The 13,668-nt window shown below is 36.1% G+C and overlaps 1 protein-coding gene across 2 annotated transcripts in view; it reads left to right on the forward strand.

Moving 5' to 3' along the window:
* The window catches only part of NRDC (nardilysin convertase), a 114,489-nt gene that overhangs the window by 81,508 nt on the left and 19,313 nt on the right, over window positions 1-13,668 (forward strand). For both annotated transcript variants that reach the window (XM_068966685.1, XM_068966686.1), the window contains one exon: window positions 13,458-13,562. In XM_068966685.1, the coding sequence (XP_068822786.1) occupies window positions 13,458-13,562 (105 nt within the window). The remainder of the gene's footprint in view (window positions 1-13,457; window positions 13,563-13,668) is intronic.

Here is a 13,668-nt window from a genome sequence, read left to right on the forward strand (position 1 = left end):
AGCTTATATTTTGGGAATTCAGATATTGTGAATATATTTTACAGGGTAACGTGAAGTGATTACTATTTGTAATGTTAGAAATAGTGCGCTTTGTGCTTTCAGGGTAAGGAAAGCATTTGTCTTGATTGGAATAGGTCAAGGAAGGCTTTATGGGTATAATAAATTTGAATTGAATTCAGTATTAAAAAATAGGTAAGGTTTAGACACATTCTAAGTATTAGGAAGCACATAAGTAAGGAACTCTGGGGTATTGTGAAAAGGAAATGGTCTTTTCATGTCTATAGCATAAGGTATATAAAAGGATGAAAGGAAAGCTAACAAGTTTCAAGCAGGGTTTTTAAAAAACCCATTTTGTGTCTTGGATCCCTTTGGAATCTCTTGAATCCTTTGGACCCCTCCTTAGAACAATCTCTTATCTCTTCATTTTTTTAAACTCTCAGAAACATTGCCCTAGTAATACAATGATCACTGGTATATCCCTCATCCTAGGTTTACTAGTTCTTAATATGTTGCCATATTTTCCTTCTCTTTTCTCTCTCATGCCTCTTGTTTATGTGTGTGTGTATGTATTTTTTGGAGGTTTCATAATTACAGACATCATGATACCTCTTACCATGCATCTGCTACTTACAAACATATTCTTATATAACTTCACTAAAATTGTCCTGCTCAGAAAATTTAACATTGAAACAATACTGTTAAATATTTATACAGACCATAGAATTTAAGTATAGTTGATCTATAGTATTATGTGTTCGTTTCAGATGTGCAGCAAAGTGATTCAGTGATATATATATATCTACATATTGTATATATCAGATTATTTTACATTGTAGGTTATTATAAAATGTTAAATATAGTTCATTGTGCTATACAGTGAGTCCTTGCTGCTTATCTCTTTTATGTATAGTAATTTGTATCTTATCTATATTCCTAATTTACCGCCCCCCACCCCCCCATCTCTTTCACCTTTGGTAACTATAAGTTTGTTTTCTATGTTTTCGAGTCTGTTTTTGTTTTGTATATAGATTCATTTGTGTTTAGATTGCACATATAAATGATATACAATATTTATTCTTCTCTATCTGACTTACTTCACTTAGTATGATACCTTTAGGTCAACCACATTGTTGTAGATGGCAGTATTTCATTCTTTTTAATGGCTGTAATATTCCAGTATGTGTGTGTGTGTGTGTATCACATCGTCTTAAACCAGTCAGCTGTTAATGGGCACTTGGGTTATTTCTGTCTTGGCTATTATAAATGGTGCTACTATGAACATTGGGGTGCATTCATCTTTTAAATTGGGGTTTTCATCTTTTCCAGATAAATGGCTCAGGAGAGGGATTGCTAGGTTATATGGTAGCTCAGTTTTTAGGTTTTAAAGGAACCTCCATCAGTTTCTATAATGGTTGCACCTCTTTACATTCCCAGCAGTAGGGTAGGAGGGTTCTTTTTTATAGAATACTGTTTTTAAACGCATAAGATAAAATGCAGTAGGTTGCAAAGGAATATGGAAATAAAGTACTTAAAATAGTAAGAATTAGTATTATAGGTCTCTTGATATATTATTAAATAAGATCTAATGGTAGATCTAATAATTATTACAACTTTAAGTAGCAGTGAGTGTGCAATTTTGAGATATCTACAACTGTATTGTGATTTTGATTAATTGTAGTCATAGATGCTGATAATATTACTATGATTTTTTTGCCTATATACTCATAAATGAGTAAAAACACTAAGTTATAGTTTAATGAAAATATGTAATTTCTTCCCAGTCAAATTCATGCTTCCCACCCTCCCTGATTTTGTCCACTGATATCTTGTGGAAGGTATCTGTGGACCCTTGATTAAGAGCCCTAATTTAGAACCAGTTCATAGAACATCTTGAAATCTGCCTTTTTGGATCATCGTTAGAAACAATTCCCTGTGTATCTGCTACAAGTCAAGAAGACTTAAGTACATGAGGACAAGGTTGTAAAAGCTATAAGCTTCCAGTTGCTGTTGATTCCTGTGCAGTCTGCTCTATATGATTAAAGTCATTTAAAATAGAAATCTTGTTCTATGAAAACAGAGAGCTGTTGTGATTTATATTGGCCATTTGATGGTCCTATAGACATAATCTCTAAATAGATTGATATGCCTAGAACCCACAAGCCCTTCCATCAACCTTAGCAGTTGATGGAAAAAAACCTGATTATTTTTGGTGTTCTTGTCAGCTGTTGTGGCAGCATGTGGGCTAGAACTGTGTTAGGGAGAGTGGGAGTAAGGATTGTGGGCCTACCATAAGTAATAGCCTTATTCCTTTTTTAGGGATTGGATTTTTAGCATTAGTTGAGTAACATTTTCTTTCTGCCCCTCTAGTTCCTTCTTAGCAAGACATTTCAAGATAACCTTTTCTGTAGCTCATTTTTTTTTACCTTTAGTGCAGTGCTACTGAATGCTTGTCTTAATTTTAAAACATGAATCCAAAAGATTTTAGATCAAAACCTAATCAGAACAAAGAACAAATGTGAATGGTTCATATCTCTGAACTGGTAAATTTTAACTCAAGTAGCTCAGCTTATTTCAGCTTTTATGTATTTCTGTTTTACTAAGAAAGTTGACCTATCTTCTCTTCAGACATTTTTCTTGTTTTCGTCAGTAAAGACAAATAGAAATGCTCTTTCAGACTGTTTAAACTGGTCTTTTATAACTTATAAATTTAAAAATAATTTTTATTTCACATGGGAACTTGGACCTAGCATATATAAATATATATAATGTGTAATACAATTAGGAGTGTAAAATGGTGCAGCAGCTTTAGAAAACAATGACCTCCTTAAAAAGTTTTGCATAGAGATACCTACAAGCCAGAAGTTACTGGCTTACAGGTATATACCCAAGAGAATTGAAAAGGTATGTCCACATAAATACATGTACACTTGTGTTCACAGCAGCATTATTGATTATAACCAAAATGTGGAAACCAAATGTCCTTCACTGAATGAATGGCTAAACAAAATGTAGAATTTTCATACTGTGGAATATTATTCAGCATAAAAAGGAATTAAGTACTAATTCATTCTACAACATGCATGAACTTTGAAAACATTATGCTAAGTGAAGGAAGCCAGACATCACAGGTCACATGTTGTGTGATTCACTTTATATGAAATATCCAGAAAAGGTAAATTGTAGAGCCAGAACACAGACTGATAGTTTTCAGCAGCTAGGGGTTGTGAGTAAGTGGGAGCAACTGCTTAGTGAGTATGGAAGTTTCTGTTTGGACTGATGAAAATATTCTGAATCTAGAACTATCAACAGATATAAATGATGATTATACAACTTCATAAATATACCAAAACCCACTGAGTTATATACTTTATTTTTAATTGTATACCTTAAAAGTAGATTTTATGGTATGTGAATTTTATCTTTAAACAAAATAAAGGATAGTGTTTTCTTCTAGTACTTTCTGCACCACCTTGGCACTGAAGATCTACTTTTAACCAGGGTTCTGTTTTTGCATAGGAAATATGAGTCACTCAATTTAGTAGCATTCTGATTGTTAACTTATAAAGTTAACTTATAAATAAGTGGCTGATGAAAATAATTGGTTAAAAAATTTAGAACACAGTAAAGGGAATCATTTTATTTCTTTTTCTTCTCTGATTGCTGTAGCTAGGACTTCCAAGACTATGTTTAATAATGGCGATGGAAGTGGATACCCTTGTCTTGTTCCTAATCTTAGGGGGAACGCTCTCAGGTTTTCACTATTGAGAATAATGTTTGCTGTAAGGCTTATTACATATGGCCATTACTTTGTTGAGGTAGGTTCCTTCTATGCCCATTTTTAGAAGAGTTCTAATCATAAATGGGTGCTGAATTGTGTCAAAGGCTTTATCGGTATCTGTTGAGATTATCATATGGTTTTTATCTTTTGATTTGTTAATATGGTGTATCATATTGATTGATTTGCATATATTGAAGAATCATTGCATCCCTGGAATAAACCCAGCTTGATCATGGTGTATGATCTTTTTGATGTGTTGGTGAATCTTATTTGCTAAAATTTTGTTGAGAATTTTTACATCTGTGTTCATCAGTGATTTGGCCTGTAGTTGTCTCTTTTTGTGTTGTCTTTGTCTGGTTTTGGTATCGGTGATGGTGGCCTCGTAAAATGAGTTTGGAAGTATTCCTTCCTCTACAATTTTTTCAAAGAGTTTTAGAAGGATAGGCCTTAGCTCTTCTCTAAATGCTTGATAGAATTCTCCTGTGAAGCCATCTGGTCCTGGGCTTTTGTTTTTTGGGAGGTTTTTTATCACAGCTTCAATTTCAGTGCCTGTAATTGGGTTGTTCATAATTTCTATTTCTTCCTGTTTCAATCTTGGAAGAAGACTCTGTCCATTTCTTCCAGGTTATCCATTTTCTTGCCATATAGTTGTTCATAATACTCTCTTATAATCCTTTGTATTTCTGCTTTGTCTGTTGTAACTTCTTTTTCATTTCTAATTTTGTTGATCTGATTCTTCTCTCTTTTTCTTGATGAGTCTTGCTAAAGGAGTGTCAGTTTTGTTTATCTTCTCAAAGAACCAGCTTTTAGTTTTATTAATCTTTACTATTGTTTCTTTCGTTTCTTTTTCACTTATTTCTGTTCAGATCTTTATGATTCCTTTCCTTCTACTAATTTTGGGTTTTTTTGTTGTTGTTGTTGTTCTTTTTCCAGTTGTTTTAGGTATAAAGTTAGATTGTCTGTTTGACCTTTTTCTTGTTTCTTGAGGTAGGATTGTATTGCTGTAAACTTCCCTCTTAGAACTGCTTTTGCTGTATCCCATAGGTTTTGAGTTGTCGTGTTTTCATTGTCATTTGTTTCTAGAAATTTTTTTATTTCCCTTTTGATTTTTTCAGTAATCTGTTGATTATTTAGTCTCTTTAGGTTATTAAACCTGTTGTTTAATCTCTGTGGGTTTGTGTTTTTTCTTGTAATTGATTTCTAGTCTTATAGCGCTGTGGTCGGAGAAGATGCTTGATACAATTTCAATTTTCTTAAATTTACTGAGGTTTGATTTGTGACCCAGGAGAATGTTCCATGTGCACTTGAGAAGAAGGTGAATTCTGCATTTGTATGGAATGTCCTGAAGATATCAATGAGACCCGTCTCATATAATGTATCATTTAAGACTTGTGTTTCCTTATTAATTTTCTATTTTGATGATCTGTTCATTGGTGTGAGTGGGGTGTTAAAGTCTCCTATTATTGTGTTACTGTCAATTTCTCCTTTTATGTCTGTTAGTGTTTGTCTTGTGTACTGAGGTGCTCCTATGTTGGGTGCATAGATATTTTCAATTGTTATGTCTTCCTCTTGGATGGATTCCTTGATCATTATGTAGTGTCCTTCCTTATCTCTTATAATATTCTTTATTTTAAGGTCTGTTTTGTCTGATATGAGGATTACTACTCCAGCTTTCTTTTGCTTCCTATTTGCATGTAATATATTTTTCCATCCTCTCACTTTCAGTCTATATGTGTCTTTATGTCTGAAGTGGGTTTCTTGTAGACAGCATATATATGGTCTTGTTTTTGTATCCATTCAGCCAGTCTGCGTCTTTTGGTTGGAGCATTTAATCCATTTACATTTAAAGTAATTATTGATAAATGTTCCTATTGCTGTTTTCTTAATTTTGGGGGGTTTATTTTGTAGATCTTTTTCTTCTCTTGTATTTCTTGACTATATAAGTCCTTTTAACATTGTTGTAAAGCTGGTTTGGTGGTACTGAATTCTCTTAACTTTTGGTTTTCTGAAAAGCTTTTTATTTCTCCATCTATTTTGAGTGAGATCCTTGCCGGGTACAGTAATCTTGGTTGTAGATTTTTCCCTTTCAGTACTTTAAAAATATCCTGCCATTTCCTTCTGGCCTGCAGAGTTTCTGCTGAAAGAACAGCTGTTAAATGTATGGGGTTTCCCTTGTATGTTACTTGTTGCTTTTTTCTTCCTGCTTTTAGTATTCTTTCTTTGTGTTTTATTAGTCTTTGTTAGTTTGATTAGTGTGTGTCTTGGCATGTTTCTCCTTGGGTTTATCCTGTATGGGACTCTGTGCCTCTTGGACTTGATTGACAATTTCCTTTTCCATGTTGTAGAAATTTTCAACAATAATCTTTTCAAAAATTTTCTCATACCCATTCTTTTTCTCTTCTTCTTCTGGGAGCTCTATAATTCGAATGTTGGTGCGTTTGATACTGTCCCAGGAGTCTCTGGGGTTATCCTCAGTTCTTTTCATTCTTTTTACTTTATTCTGCTCTTCAGAAGTTATTTCCACCATTATATCTTCCAGCTCACTGATTCGTTCCTCTGTTTCAGATATTTTGCTGTTGATTCCTTCTAGAATATTTTTAATTTCAATAATTGCATTGTCTCTATGTTTATTCTTTAATTCTTCTAGATCTTTGTTAATTGATTTTTACATTTTCTCCATTCTGTTTTCAAGGTTTTTGATCATCTTTACTGTCATTATTCTCAATTCTTTTTCATGTAGTTTGCCTATTTCCTCTTGATTTATTTGGACTTCTCTGTTTCTAGTTTGTTCCTTCATTTGTGTAGTATTTCTCTGCCTTTTCATTATTATTATTTTTTTAACTTATTGTGTTTGAGTTCTCCTTTTCCCAGGCTTCAGGGTTGAATTCTTTCTTCCTTTTGGTTTCTGCCCTCCTAAGGTTTGTCCAGGGATTTGTGTAAGCTTCATATTGGGTGAGAATTATGCTGAGGTTCCACCCCCTCCACCCCCCCATCCCCCGGCCCCGATGGGCAAGGCTGAGTGAGGTGGTAATCCTGGGTGCTGCTGATTGGGTTTGTATTTTTGTTTTGTTTGTTGTTTAGATGTGGCGTCCTGTACAGGGTGCTACTTGTGGTTGAGTGATGCTGGGTTTTGTATTCAGCTGATTTCCTTTGTGTGAGTTCTCACTGTTTGATATTCCTTAGGGTTAATTCTCTGGTAGCCTAGGGTCTCGGAGTCAGTGCTCCCACTCCGAAGGCTCAGGACTTCATCTCTTCATCTAGGACTGATGAGATGAAAATCACCTCTTTGTTTTTCAGACCTCCTGTTGTAGTTATTTCCAAAATCTGATCGACTACATCTTCAGTTTCTCTGTATCCCGCATGCCTTGGGAGCCACAGTTCCTCTATCAAGGGAGTAATTTTAAACAATCATAGTACTTGAAGGTGTGGGAGCTAAGTGAAATAGGCAAAGGAGATGAAGACATGCAGACTTTGAGCTATAAAGTACATACGTCATGGGGATGTAATGTACATCATGGGGATGTAATGTACAGCATAGGGAATATAGTCAGTGATGTTATAGTAACTTTTTAGGGTGACAGATGGTAACTAGACTTACTATGGTGATCATTCTGTAGTATATGAAAATATGGACTCGCTATGTCAGACTCCTGAAACTAATATTATATATCAATTATACTTCAGGGGAAAAAAAATATCTTACACACACACACTATTAGTACTTTAGTGACTCATCAACATATGATTCAGGAGGGGCAAAAAAGGCTAACAATACTTTTTTCCCCATACTTTTTCTGTATTCTATTTTAATGCGATAATGTAGTAGTTAGCATATACCTATGATTTCTGATTTGATACATTCATGTCTCATTTCTCCTCCATGAATGTAGTAAGCTTTATTTCTCTTTCTGTCTTCTGTTCCATGAGAGAACAACCAGATTGTCTAGGAAAGGACTGGGCAATATAGTATTTTGGGAAAGAGTGTTCACTGCTGTATTAAGAGGCCTGAGCTCTAGTATTTATTCTGCCTGTCACTTATTGTGTGTTCTGGAGCAAGTCACCTAATTAATCTGAGTAATTTCCTCGTTGTAAAATGTAGGAATAGAGCCACTTGGTATCTAAAGGACATGTCAGTTTTTAAGATTCTATGCATTTGGGTGCTCAGAAAATACTTGAATTAGTTGTTTTCCTCTGCAAAAGTATTTCCATTTCATAGGTTATAGAACTTTTAGTCATTAGTTCAGTTTTATTTATTCATTTTTTTAATTAAAAAGTTTTTTTCCAGTTTTTTTTGGTTGTTGTTGTTCTTTTTTTTAAAATTTATTTTAATTGGAGGCTAATTACTTTACAATATTGTGGTGGTTTTTGCCATACATCCAGATGAATCAGCCATGGATATACCTGTGTTCCTCATCCTGACCTTCCCTCCCACCTTCCTCCCCATTCCATCTCTCAGGGTCATCCCAGTCCACCAGCCCTGAGCACCCTGTCTCATGCATCGAACCTGGACTGGCGATCTGTTTTACTTATGATAATATACAGGTTTCAATGCTGTTCTCTCAAATCATCCCACCCTCGCCTTCTCCCATAGAGTCCAAAAGTCTGTTCTTTACATCTATGTCTCTTTTGCTGTCTTGCATATAGGGTCATCGTTACCATCTTTCTAAATTCCACATATATGCATTAGTATACTGTATTGGTGTTTTTTTTTCTGACTTACTTCGTTCTGTATAATAGGCTCCAGTTTCATCCACATTATAACTGATTCAAATGCATTCTTTTTCATAGCTGAGTAATATTCCATTGTGTATATGTACCACAGCTTTCTTATCCATTCATCTGCCGATGGGCATCTAGGTTGCTTCCATGTTCTGGCTATTGTAAACAGTGCTGTGATGAACATTGAGGTACACGTGTCTCTTTCAATTCTCGGTTCCTCCATGTGTATACCCAGCAGTGGCATTACTGGGTTGCATGGCAGTTCCATTTCCAGTTTTTTAAGGAATCTCCACAATGTTGTCCATAGTGGCTGTACTAGTTTGCATTCCCACCAACAATGTAAGAGGGTTCCTTTTTCTCTGCACCCTCTCCAGCATTTATTGTTTGTAGACTTTTGGATAGCAGCCATTCTGACCGGTGTGATGGTACCTCATTGTGGTTTTGATTTGCATTTCTCTGATAATGAGTGATGTTGAGCATCTTTTCATGTGTTTGTTAGCCATCTGTATGCCTTCTTTGGAGAAATGTCTGCTTAGTTCTTTGGCCCATTTTTTGATTGGGTCACTTATTTTTCTGGAATTGAGCTGCATGAGTTGCTTGTATATTTTTGAGATTAATTATTTGTCAGTTGCTTCATTTGTTATTATTTTCTCCCATTCTGAAGGCTGTCTTTTTACCTTGCTTATAGTTTCCTTTGTTGTGCAAAAGCTTTTAAGTTTAATTAGGTCCCATTTGTTTATTTTTGCTTTATTTCCATTACTCTGGAAGGTGGATCATAGATGATCCTGCTATGATTTACATCAGAGTGTTTTGCCTATGTTTTCCTCTAGGAGTTTTATAGTTTCTGGTCTTAAATTTATATCTTTGATCCATTTTGAGTTTATTTTTGTGTATGGTGTTAGAAAGTGTCCCGCTGCTGCTGCTGCTGCTAAGTCGCTTCAGTCGTGTCTGACTCTGTGCGACCCCATAGATGGCAGCCCACCAGGCTCCCCCATCCCTGGGATTCTGTAGGCAAGAATACTGAAGTGGGTTGCCATTTCCTTCTCCAATGCATGAAAGTGAAAAGTGAAAGTGAAGTCGCTCAGTCGTGTCCAACTCTTAGCGACCCCATGGACTATAGCCTACCAGGCTCCTCCATCCATGGGATTTTCCAGGCAAGAGTACTGGAGTGGGGTGCCATTGCCTTCTCCAAGAAAGTGTCCTAGTTTCATTCTTTTACAAGTGGTTGACCAGTTTTCCCAGCACCACTTGTTAAAGAGATTGTCTTTTCTCCATTCTAGATTCTTGCCTCCTTTGTCAAAGATAAGGTGTCCATAGGTGCATGGATTTATCTCTGGGCTTTCTGTTTTGTTCCATTGATTTATGTTTCTGTCTTTGTGCCAGTACCATACTGTCTTCATGACTGTTGCTTTGTAGTATAGCCTGAAGTCAGGCAGGTTGATTCCTCCAATTACATTCTTCTTTCTTAAGATTGCTTTGGCTATTTGAGGTTTTTTGTATTTCCATACAAATTGTGAAATTATTTGTTCTAGTTCTCTGAAAAATACCATTGGTAGCTTGATAAGGATTGCATTGAATCTATAGATTGCTTTGGGTAGTATACTCATTGTCACTATATTGATTCCTCCTATCCGTGAACACGGTATATTTCTTCATCTATTTGTGTCATCTTTTATTCCTTTCACCAGTTTTCTGTATATAGGTCTTTTGTTTCTTTAGGTAGATTTATTCCTAAGTATTTTATTCTTTTTGTTGCAGTGGTGAATGGAATTGTTTCCTCTTTCTGTTTTCTTATTGTTAGTGTATAGGAATGCAAGGGATTTCTATGTATTAATTTTACATCCTACAACTTTACTATATTCATTGATTAGCTCTGATAATTTTCTGCTGGAGTCTTTAGGGTTTTCTATGTAGAGGATCATGTCATCTGCAAACAATGAGAGTTTTACTTCTTCTTTTCCAATCTGGATTCCTTTTATTTCTTTTTCTTCTCTGATTGCTGTGGCCAAAACTTCCAAAACTATGTTGAATAATAGTGGTGAGAGTGACACCCTTGTTTTGTTCCTGACTTTAGGGGAAATGCTTTCAATTTTTCACCATTGGGGATAATGTTTGCTGTAGGGTTAATCACATAATGGCTTTTATTATGGTGAGATATGTTCCTTCTATTCCTGCTTTCTGGAGGGTATTTGTCATAAATGGATCTTGAATTTTGTCAAAGGCTTTCTCTACATCTGTTGACATAATCATGTGGTTTTCATCTTTCAATTTGTTGATGTGGTGTATGTATCACATTGATTTGCGAATATTGGAGAATCCTTGCATCCCTGAGATAAAGCCCACTTGGTCATGATGTACAATCTTTTATATATGTTGTTGGATTCTGTTTGCTAGAATTTTGTTAAGGATTTTTGCATCTATGTTCATCAGTGATACTGGCCTGTAGTTTTCTTTTTTTGTGTGGCATCTTTGTCTCGTTTTGGTATTAGGGTGATGGTAGCCTCATAGAATGAGTTTGGCAGTTTACCTTCCTCTGCAATTTTCTGAAAGAGTTTGAGTAGGATAGGTGTTAGCTCTTCTCTAAATTTTTGGTAGAATTCAGCTGTGAAGTCATCTGGTCCTGGGCTTTTGTTTGTTGGAAGATTTCTGATTACAGTTTCAATTTCTGTGCTTGTGGTGGGTCTGTTAAGATTTTCTGTTTCTTCCTGGTTCAGTTTTGGAAAGTTATACTTTTCTAAGAATTTGTCCATTTCTTCCAAGTTGTCCATTTTTTTGGCATATAGTTGCTCATAGTAGTCTCTTATGATCCTTTGTATTCTTGTGTTGTCTGTTGTGATTTCTCCATTTTCATTTCTAATTTTGTTGATTTGATTCTTCTCCCTTTTTCTCTTGATGAGTCTGGCTAATGGTGTGTCTATTTTATTTATCTTCTCAAAAAAACAGCTTTTAACTTTGTTGATTTGGGCTATGGTCTCCTTTGTTTCTTTTGTATTTATTTCTGCCCTAATTCTTATGATTTCTTTCCTTCTACTAACACTGGGGTGCTTCATTTCTTCTTTTTCTAGTTGCTTTAGGTGTATAGTTAGGTTATTTACTTGATTTCTCTCCTGTTTCTTAAGGTAGGCTTGTACTGCTATGAACCTTCCCCTTAGCACTGCTTTTACGGAATTCCATAGGTTTTGGGTTGTTGTGTTTTCATTTACATGCATTGTTATGCATGGTTTAATTTCTTCTGTGATTTGTTGGTTATTCAGAAGTGTGTTGTTTAGCCTCCATATGTTTGAGTGAACTCCAGGAGTTGGTGATGGACAGGGAGGCCTGGCATGCTGCGATTCATGGAGTCACAGAGTCGGACACGACTGAGCAACTGAACTGAACTGACATTTAATCTTACTGCATTGCTGCTACTGCTAAGTCACTTCAGTTGTGTCCGACTCTTAGCGACCCCATGGACTGAAGCCTACCAGCCTCCTCCATCCAAGGGATTTTCCAGGCAAGAGTACTGGAGTGGGTTGCCATTGCCTAATCTTACTGTATTATGATCAGAAAAGATACTTGAGATGATTTCAGTTTTTTTGAATTTACCAGGGCTAGATTTATGGCCCAGGTGGTGATCTGTCCTGGAGAAGTTCTGTGTACACTTGAGAAAAAGGTGAAATTCATTGTTTTAGGGTGAGATGTCCTAGAGATATCAATTAGATCTAACTGGTCTATTGTATATCTACCCATAGGTGTGAATGGGGTATTAAAGTCTCCCACTATTATTGTGTTACTGTTAATTTCCCCTTTCATACTTGTTAGCATTTGCCTTACATATTGCGGTGCTCCTTTGTTGAGTGCATATATATTTATCACTGTTATATCTTCTTCTTGGATTGATCCTTTGATCATTACGTAGTGTCCTTCTTTGTCTCTCTCTAGCTATCCCCTGGTTTGGGTTGCTATCTCACGTTAGCTCCCTCAGATTGCCCTTATGGCATTCAGGCCCAGTCCTTACCCTAAGCAGTGCAGCCTCCACCTCCCTGTTCAGCCCCCGCTTGCTGGTGGCAGACGTGAGCATCTGGGCTACTGGGAGTTGCAGTTAAGCATGTAATCTGTGGGTTTTATTTATTTATTTTTTCCTCCCTGTTATTTTGCCCTCTGAGATTCCAAAACTCACCAGAGACCTGCCAATGAGAGGGTTTCCTGGTGTTTGGAAACTTCTCCTCTTTTACGACTCCCTCCTGGATGGGTCTCCGTCCCTAACTCTTTTGTCTGTCTTTATCTTTTATATTTTGTCTTACCTCCTTTCAAAGACAATAGGCTGCCTTTCTGGGTGCCTGGTGTCCTCCGCCAGCATTCAGAAATTGTTTTGTGGTATTTGCTCAGTGTTCAAATGATCTTTTGATGAATTTGTGGGGGAGAAAGTGGTCTCCTTGTCCTACACCTCTGCCATCTTAGGACTGCCCTCATTAGTTCAGTTTTAAATTGAGACAATATACTAGTTAATTTACCATTTATATCAAGACTTTAATGACAAAATTTGATTTCTACCTTGATTTTGATTCATGCTTACAAATAGTTTCTGGTTACAGTGCTGTAGTGATTAAATGATGAAGACCTTGTCTTTGGGCACTTCACAGTGCCCATTGTTAAAATTTGGGCCATTGTTAAAATTTCCAGTGTTAAAATTTCTCCCATGAAGATACTGTGACATGATTAGAGCCTTGTGTGTTGTAGGGCTCAGGACGGGGGGTGGGGGGGGTTGGTGGGATGTTAGGATAAGCTACTTAAAATGTTCTCTGGCTAATTTATGTTAGAATTCTGAGCATCAAATCCTTAAGCTGCCATTATATTTGGTTGTATCTGTGGGAAACTTTTGGTTTCATTGTTTAAAAAAAGAGCTAAGTATTTATAGTTTGTGGGAAATTAAGGATAGTAATGAGGATTTCTGGTGTGAAATAATTTTACCTCTTTACAGACAGATCCAGTTGAGTATGTAGAAAACATGTGTGAAAACATGCAGCTGTACCCACTACAGGACTTTCTCACTGGAGATCAGCTTCTCTTTGAATACAAGCCAGAAGTAAGGAGGTTTCCATATCTAAACCTTACTTTTAGAGAAATAGGAGGGTGGGAAAGTGGAGAAAGGTACATAAGAACATGAGAATGGAGAAAATTAGGTTATGTTC

Source organism: Capricornis sumatraensis, chromosome 2 (assembly GCF_032405125.1).
Source record: "Capricornis sumatraensis isolate serow.1 chromosome 2, serow.2, whole genome shotgun sequence".
NCBI classification, from domain to species: domain Eukaryota; kingdom Metazoa; phylum Chordata; class Mammalia; order Artiodactyla; family Bovidae; genus Capricornis; species Capricornis sumatraensis.